Source organism: Pterocles gutturalis, unplaced genomic scaffold (genome assembly GCF_000699245.1).
Source record: "Pterocles gutturalis isolate BGI_N339 unplaced genomic scaffold, ASM69924v1 scaffold34821, whole genome shotgun sequence".
Taxonomy (NCBI): domain Eukaryota; kingdom Metazoa; phylum Chordata; class Aves; order Pterocliformes; family Pteroclidae; genus Pterocles; species Pterocles gutturalis.
The window spans coordinates 1-8,925 of NW_010106592.1; the positions used below are offsets into that span (position 1 = coordinate 1).

The following is an 8,925-nucleotide window of genomic DNA, read 5'->3' on the forward strand; positions in this document are numbered from 1 at the left end:
CCCCGGGGCTTGGCCGGGTCACGGAGCCTTCGCTGGGGGGTCCCAGCCCCTCGGTGAACCGGCAGCGTGCGGGAGGAGCTCCCCGGGATAACCGGGAAGGAGCTCGGCTGGCCCGGCTTCCGTCAGCTCTGGGCCCGGCCCTGGGCCTGCCCTGCGCAGGGGAGCTGCCGTGCAGGGGCGATGGGAGGTTTTTGGTTTTCTTTAGGCAGCTTTATTGACTTTGCCAAGGAGCCGAGGTGCTGCCACCTACGCCCAGACACTCCAGAATATCCCCGAGACCCAGGTGACCACTCTGGACAACGGTCTCCGCGTAGCTTCCGAGGAGTCCAGCCAGCCAACGTGTACGGTAAGTTCAGGATAGTGGCTGATCTGAGCAGTCAGCCTTGCCTGGGCTGGCACTGGCCTGCCAAAAGTGACAACCCCTGCTTGGACTGAAGCTTTTGGCAGTGTTGCCTCTTCTCTCTGTTAATTGGTCAGATGAACATCACAGCAGCAGAAAGCCTAGCCTGGCTTTGGGTAAGCCTTTAGTCAAGGTTTTGTGCTCTGCGAGTTTTCTCAGCCTCATGGTTTTTGTGTAAGCAGTAAGTGACCAATTGTAGTTATATCTCTGGGAAAGGCTTTGTTGAAGCTGCTGAGTAAAAAGCCACAATGGGAACAACAGGCAGTTGCTGATGCTTGTTCTTATTCTGGTGCTACTCGTGCAGTGCTTGTGGAGGATACTTCCTGTTCCTGCTGTTATATTTGAGGTGTGAGGCTTGAGCACGCTGTTTGATTTATTTTCTAATGCGTGTACCTGATGCTTTTGCTGTTAGGTGGGCGTGTGGATCGGGGTGGGCAGCCGCCACGAAAACGAGAAGAACAATGGGGCTGGTTACTTCCTGGAGCATCTGGCCTTCAAGGTAAGGAGGTGTGCTAGGTCTGACAGGACTGCACGGAGAGATGTTCTAAGTACTCGGCTATATATTGTGCTCTCACTTTGTAGGCTGTAGGTGTTAAAAGAGAGTGTAAATGAGGTCACCCAAGTCCCAGAGGCTTTGCACATAGTCTGAAAATAAACTTCAAAAAGCACCTAGCTTCTGTGGTGCTCTTTGTTTGAATATAAGGCAGCTTGCAAGCACGCATGAATTAAGGCAACTCTTATTTTCTAGTTGGTATTTCTTCTCTTAAAGGAAAATAAGTTGTAAGTCACAAGTGAGCTGGAGCCTCTGAGGCTGTGGTTCCAGTCTGTGACTATCCCAGCTGCTGTGCAGTGCACGTACAGGGCTGTGTTATGCAGCATGTTCCTTCAGGTTGGCAGGCAGAGCTCAAAGCAGGATGCCCTCTAGCCATTCATTTTTCTTTGGTTTTCTCAGCGAACCAGCAAAGTTTAGAGGCTATAGCTCTTGCTTTTCTAATGTGTGTGCTGAACAGCCCTAGGGCAAAAGGTGTCTAAGCCTGGGACTTGCTGCCTTGAGTCCAGGCTGTGCTGTCACTGGCAGCTGCAACATCTGGCTTGCTCCTTAAGCGATGAACTCTGCGTTAGAAGTAGTTTTCTGCTCCTCTTCTGGCTTTTTCTGGATATTGCTGCTTGGATAGCTGGAAACATGCTTATTTGTGGTTTAGGCTTGTTCTTGGTTTACTGCAACTGATGTGATCTTCAGCCACTGTTGTCCCTTAGTGTAGGTCTTCTCCCTCCCTCATGGGTTTTTACTGGTCTTCCAAAATACACCTCGACCATCCTGTAGCTAGAGTAAACAAGCCAAGGTTTAAATCTCTTGCTTTCTGCTTTTATGAATCGTGGGGCAGGTTTTATTGTTTTAGGTCTTTATTGTTCTTTTCCTGGCTTTTGTTCTGCCTTAAAGGGAAATCTGTTCATTTCCTAATTGTTTATCTGTTTTCTTCAGGGCACAAAGAAGCGTCCTGGCACTGCCTTTGAGAAGGAGGTGGAGAGCATGGGTGCTCACCTGAGCGGGTACACCTCGCGCGAGCAGACCGCCTATTACATAAAAGCCTTGTCCAAGGACATGCCCAAAGGTAGGGTGGCCAGTGGGCAGAGTTTCATTCGGAGGTTAAGGATGAAGCAAGCACATGTGCGTGTGTTTCTCTCCCACCAGCATCCTTTCTACCAACAGAGCAGGGAGTGCAGTTGTGGCTGAGCAGTAAACTGGAGGTTCTAGTTGGTAGCTGAAGGGAGCACTGCCATGACATGGTGCTTCCAGGCTGCAAGTTTAGTGTTCCTAAAACCGTCTTTGCAAAGCTCCTGTTACGTCAGGCTGCACTCTGTTGCCAGGAGGGAGAGGGCAGTTAAAGCAGTCTGTGGTTGTTTTTATGGAGCCGAGAAGCTGAGGCCAGCAACAGCTGCTGTGTCAGGAGCGCTCAGTGCAGCTTTTGTGAGTGTTCCTCGTGCTCTGTACTCCCACGTGCAGGCTGCTCTTTGGGCTGGTTTTGTCCAGAGGCAGTGATTTGAGCCAGAGCTTTGGGCCCTGCTGTAGACGTGGGCTGTGCTGTAGATGTCACAAGCTCGCTGTAAGCATTCAGCGTGTTTCTGCAACCCAGGACCCTGCTTCTGACGTGCTTCACCTTCTGCAGCTGTTGCCCGCTCTCCGCTGGCGGTGATGAGCTGACAGGGATGCTTGGCAAGCTGTCTTGGGGCTGTCATGCTCGAGCTGTTGCTTGTTGCTCTCTGAGGCCGTGGGAGTGGGCAGCACTCATCTCTGTTGCCTCGCATCCACTCCCCAGCATGGTTTGCTGCTTGCTCCCCTCACAGTGACCCTGCTCCCTGTGTATCTCTTCTCCTTTCAGCAGCTCTGGGTGGCAGTGAGGCAGCGGGATTGCTAACATGGGAAATATGTTGCAGTTGTAGAGCTCCTGGGCGACATTGTGCAGAACTGTGCGCTGGAGGAGTCTGAGATTGAGAAGGAACGTGGCGTCATCCTGCAGGAGTTGAAAGAACTTGACAGCAACTTGACAGATGTCACCTTTGATTACCTGCATGCCACTGCGTACCAGGGGACCCCGCTGGCCCGCACTGTCGAGGGGACCACAGAGAACATCAAGTGAGCAGCAGGCTGGGTGCGGTAAACAGCCTTGGGGTGCCCGGCTGCTGCTTCTCAGCAGTGGTGACTGCACAAGGAGGCTGGTCTGTACGCAGAGGTGATCTGTTCCCGCGGGCTTCTCGTTGTGTCTGGACTGTGTTTTCCCTGCTGGTGCTGGTGAGAGCGCAATGCTGTGCACATTCTTCTCTAGATCCCGCTCACGCAAGACGTGAGGTTGGTAGGCCCAGGTTGGAGCTTCTCCCGTATTTGTCAGTTTGACGCTGGTGGAGAAATTAAGAGCTCGGGTTCCTCGTTAAAGCAGTGGCCTGAAGCATGCACATCCCTATGTACTGATACACTGCCTCTCTGTGTTCTTTCCAGGCACATGACTCGAGCAGATCTGGCTTCATACGTTGATACTTACTTCAAGGCACCTCGTATGGTCCTGGCAGCTGCTGGAGGTAAGTTCTAGATCCCTGTGATTCTGGGAAGACTGGATATTCGCAAGCTGGTGATCAAGCCCCTGTCACGCATCTCTAATTTAACAAAATCATACCATTTTATATTAAGCTGTTTAAGAGTGTTGATCTTTCTCTTTCCCATGGCCAGGTATTTCCCACAAAGAGCTGGTAGATGCAGCCAAGCAACACTTCAGTGGAGTGCCTTTTGCATACAAAGAAGATGCTGTACCTGCCCTCCCGTGCTGTCGCTTCACAGGGAGTGAGGTAAAGTTGGTTTGGTCCTGAGCAAAACAAGCAGCTGTTGCCAGACTGTTGAATGAACGTGAAACCAGTTGTGGCTGCTTCTGAAAGAGGAGAGAGGAAAAATCTGTTTGTATATCTCAGAGAAGCTGATGATGCAGCATCTCGGTAGTGCCCCCATCTTCTCTTCTCGGGGCTTATTGCCACAATGTGTTGGCTTTTCGATGGGACCCAAATCTGTTAGGAGTGTGAGGCTCTTCCTCACATCATCTGCTGGAAAACTCACATTGGAGCAGCTGGTTTGTGCTTAGTAGTGCCTGAGCCTATTTCATTTCACTGGGATAATATCAAATCCCCCGATTTGTCAGCCTGGCATTGAGACAAAGCCACAGTGCTCATGCCCTTCTCCCCCGACTCCTTGATGATTTTCTAGATCCGTGCCAGAGATGATGGTCTGCCCTTTGCCCACATTGCTCTTGCCGTGGAGGGACCAGGGTGGGCTGATCCAGACAACATTGTCCTCAACGTGGCTAATGCTATTATGGGACGCTATGACCGCACGTTTGGAGGTGGCAAGGTGAGAGGTTTGTCAGCGCGATAGGGAGAGCCTGGTGCCTTCTAATATGAACTATTATGGAGACACTGGCCAAATGTGCTTTAGGGGGGGCTGCTGCGGTTGGCTTCCAACTGTGAGGTGGTCAGGAATCTGGAAGGTAGGATAGAAGTGTAATCAAATCTAATCCAGGGCTGTTCTTGAGAGGTGATGCTGGGAGATGAACTGAGCCTTCTCTGCTAAGTTTGGAAGAGGTTTAGCTGCTTAATTCTCAGCAGCTTATTCCTACCCTCACAAACTAACCACTCAGTGGGGGCAGTGATGGCAGCAGAGCAGTCTGTAGTCTTATGGTGCAAGCTTGTCTTACAACAGCAAAGCAGGTGGAACTTATTTGAAACCCTCATGTTACATCCATTCATGTCTGAAGTCTGTCTGGCCTGCGTGACTGTGCTAACCCCTGCTACTGGGAGACCTTGCACTTCCCATTTTCTCCCACTCCTCCGGCGCTATGCATACCAGCTCCTCTTCTGCAGCTGGCAAAGGAAGTGGTTTTGCTGGATGGGCTCTTAGGCCATTGTCTGTGGCTTTTCCACCAGCAAATCTCATCTGTTGACCACATGAAGAACCTAAATTAAGCTCTCCTTCAGCAAAGTGTTCCACTCTGTCTTGTCTGTGGTCTTTGTGAAAACAGCTCAGTTGGAAAGAATTTGAGCCGTGAGGCAGCTGTAAGACTGCATGGCTGAGGATCTCTCCTTCTTTCCAGAATCAGTCCAGCAGGCTGGCTACGCTTGCTGTGGAGCACAATCTCTGCCACAGTTTCCAGACGTTCAACACCTCTTACTCTGATACCGGCCTCTTTGGTTTCCATTTTGTTTGCGATCGTCTGTCCGTCGATGATATGATGTTTTGTGCTCAGGGGGAGTGGTAAGTACAACTTTGGCAAAAGTTCCTGTTAAGACCTGACCCTCTCATGGGAGACTGAGCTGGTGGGGAACATACTAAGTCTTCAGAGAGCTGTGTCTCCTTATGACCTTCTTGGTAACTCATATTCTGGTTAAGTGATCCTGTGAGTGGTTTCTGCAAACGTCTTGGGATGTGGCTTTTGAGGAGCTATTTTAATCCCGCAGGGCTTTCATTCATGCTTCCAAGTGGTAGCACTGAGGCTTTGTTTTTTTAGTGTACAAGTGAGATCATGCCATAGAGACAAGGCTTTCCTGGGTGCCCGAGAGGCATATCTCCATCGTTCTGTTAAGCTTGAGCGAAGCAGGCAGAGTTCCTGCCTTTCAGGCTGTTGTGTTGTGGCTGATAAATGCCCCACTGCTGGAGCCATGCCAGCGTTTGGGGGCTTTGTCTCATTGTGTACACGTCTATCCTGCTAACGGTTCGAGGCTGCATCTGAGGTTCAGAGCTGAGCCGTGCTGTGTGCGGAGCAGACGGAGTTAGCCCTTGCCCTGGAGACGTTGCAGTTGGCAGGGGAGGAGGGATTTCGCAGCTGGAATCCGAACAGACTCTGTAGAACTGTCTTGTTCTTTCAGCATCAGTTTCCATAGCAGCTTGCCATGCGTGGTACCTTCCCTTGTGAGAGCGTCCACAGACGCTAGAGCCAGCACCAGGGCTGCTGAGACCTTTGTGAGTGTAACTCAGCGTGTGACCTGCTGGCCGATGTCCCCTGCCTGGGAGCTTGAGCCCTTTCTCTCACCTCCTGCTGTTCAGTGTCCCCTGGTTCTTAGCTGCCCTGTGGTGACCAGGAATGAATCTCCCGCCTGCACGACAAGTGCTGCTGCTGATAGCTTATTTCTGCAGAGGCTTGGGAAAGAGAGGTGTTCACTTTCTGTCTGAGCAGACAAACATCTTTTAAGAGCTTTGGTCTTTCCATATCCTCTCTAGGATGCGTCTGTGCACTAGTACCACAGAGTCAGAGGTGAAGAGAGCCAAGAACTATCTCCGAAATGCCATGGTGGCTCAGCTGGACGGTATGTTCTGGTTTATGGATTGGCCACTGTGCAGCTTTCAGAGGGTTACTGGTTAGGTCTCTCCTGGGGGGCAGGATCTTTGCTAGACATTGCAGAACTGCTGGCAGGCACTGGGCAGAACTCCCTTTTCCCCGCTCTGCGTTCCTCCTGCCATCCTGTCAAAGCAGCTCGCCCTGGCCTGCTGTGCTCCAGGCTAGCTCTGACTCCTAAACTTGTCGTTCTGTTGTGAGTAACACGCTCCCTGGTGAAGTTAGAACTGAGGCCCTCACACTGCTCTGCCTGGGCTGTAACACTTTGCAGCCTGGTGACACAATCATTGTATTGCTGAACTCCTGCCGGAGCTGCTCAGGGTGGTAACTACAACTGGTACTTCATCAGACGCTGTTTCATGGCTAGAGTAGCTTCTGTCTGCTGTGGCTGATCATCAGGCTGCGGCTCTGGAAGGCTTTCTGCTGTGCTGACCATGTGGTATCTTCACCATCTAGGCACCACACCAGTGTGTGAGAATATTGGAAGCCATCTCTTAAAGTACGGCCGCCGTATCCCTCTGGAGGAGTGGGATGCCCGGATTGCTGTAGGTATCTGTGGTTTTGGTGGGATACCTGAGCGTGGTTGGTGTCAGCATTTTCCAGCCTTAGTTTGCAGCAGTAACGTGAAGTTACTTATCCCTTAGTCAAGCTGCCTGGAGTGCAGGCGGTCAGCTCACTGACACTGATAGAAATATGTCAGAATCTCTGCTACAGACTCGGAGTATCCTGTGTCTCCGTGGTTGGATTCAGGGGGCACATACCTGGGTTAAGTAGCGTAACTTGAAATTCTGTTAACGGTTTCCCTAGGGGTGGCAAGCATCTAGTTTGTGTACCTCTGCAGCCACTGTATCCCTTGGAGGGCTTTCAGATTTTGGACTGCCATGTCTTCTGTACCCTCAGAAGAGCGTGCTGTGTGGGACGTGAGCCATCCTCGCAGACAAGAGCTGGACAGTTGGTGCAGATGGCCCCCAAGGGTCTGACAGTATCTGTGTAACAACCTTGATATGTAATGGCAGCAGTGACTTCCAACTTTGAGAAGTGCAGGTCTGCTAGAAGGGTCATTAATTGCTTGTTTAATATTTATTAGGCCGTTGATGCAAGAATGGTGAGAGAGGTCTGCAGTAAATACATTTATGACAAATGCCCAGCAATCGCAGCCGTTGGTAAGTAGTACGTGGCAATTAGTACATGGTAGCTCAAAACCAGGAAGGGCTCAAGAGGCGAGTGGAAGTGAGCTGCAGGCGCTTCTGTTCTGGCCTCCTGACCACTCTGGTTCTCTGCTGCTATCCTCTTCCCCCTGCACGTTGGATGTGCCAAGGCACGTTTGCCAGGAGATCAAAGCTGCGGGTGACGGAGGTGCAGTGGCAGCAAGCTGCTGGCTGTCCTCCCACCTCTCCGCTTGCTGCAGAGCTGTGACTAAGATTGGGAGTCCCAGAGCTGGGTGCGGGCGCAGCAGCGTCTGCCAGGTGTCCTTACCCTGGGGTCATGGTGGTTTATGTAAGGGAAGTGAAGGGACCTGGTTCTCTTGTGCTGCTCTGGCATGTCTGTCTGGCCAAGGACAAATTCCTCTCGGAAAACCTGCCTGAGCAGCTCAGCTCCGCTCTGCTGCCTCCTTCCTGCGTGTTGTGGGTTCCCCCCCTCCATGCAGGTGTTTCCTCTGGCCTTCAAAGCGGAGCAGCTTGGAAAAGAGGGTTTTCATCATACGTTGAAATGAACTAGTCAAAATCTCTGACTCAGTGGCTCTCCGCGTGTCATACATGTGTGGAGCTGGCCTGAGCAGTGTGGGGAAACAGCTTGTTCTGAGGAGACAAGCCATGGTTTCTGTGTCAGGAGGGGGTATCTGCTGGTTTTCCTGGTGGAGGTTGGAGCTGTAGGTGCCTGGTTTTGTGCGTAGCTGCTCTGGATTGTGAGCAGTCTGCTCTGCCACCACCTGCTTTCAGACCACAGGATGCTGCACAGGGATTAACAACATCTCCAGTGACTGACTCTTCTTCTGTTCACTCAGGTCCCATCGAACAGCTCCTGGATTACAACCGTCTCCGCAGTTCTATGTACTGGATCCGTTTCTAGGAGGTGTCCCTGCAGGTTGGAAATAGTGGAGCTGTGGACTGTGAGACGTTCCCTCTTCCTCTGAACATCTTGTGCACCAGGGGCAAGATGAGTCACAATGAAATGGCTCTCTTCTTGCTGTTAAATGTATAAAAATAAATATGTCCTGTATGGAGTTGGTTCTGCTGGGTCGTGTGTGTAGACATTATTATTCTTGCCAAATTGGTGAGATACTGGACCAGTGAGTCTTGGTTTGTCAGGGCTCATGCTAGAATCTCATCCGTGTGTCTGTCTGCAGAACTGCCTCCTGTCCTGAGCTGGCAGTGTCCTGGTTCGGAGTCTCATCTTCAGGCTGTCTGAAGGAAGTCTCTACACTGGTAGGAGGCTGCCGGGGTGGCTCCAGCTATTTCCAGGGCGCCCTGCTCTGCGGGCAGCAGCATGGTCAAACCCGGGCTGTAGCGGTGCTGTTTGTGTCTGAGGGGACCCCTGTGCTCTGCTGCTCCTCGAGGAGAAGATCAAAACGCATCTCTGGAAGGTTGGTTCTCCACCTGTCCCCTGGGGTGTGGCGATGGTGTTTCTGGCCTGGCTGTTTGTAACCCTCTTGTT

At 51.6% G+C, this 8,925-nt stretch overlaps 1 protein-coding gene across 1 annotated transcript; it reads left to right on the forward strand.

Annotated features, from left to right (window-relative positions):
- Positions 1–159: 159 nt before the first annotated feature.
- Positions 160–8,361, forward strand: LOC104472250 (cytochrome b-c1 complex subunit 1, mitochondrial; the record flags this gene model as incomplete). The annotated part of the gene is given in 12 exon segments (XM_010087838.1): positions 160–346; positions 813–899; positions 1,884–2,013; positions 2,837–3,035; positions 3,396–3,475; positions 3,624–3,739; positions 4,149–4,292; positions 5,032–5,192; positions 6,156–6,241; positions 6,727–6,815; positions 7,358–7,433; positions 8,276–8,361. Coding segments are annotated over 12 exon segments (1,420 nt in total), but the record flags the coding sequence as incomplete, so codon positions are not given.
- Between the last annotated feature and the right edge of the window lie 564 nt (positions 8,362–8,925).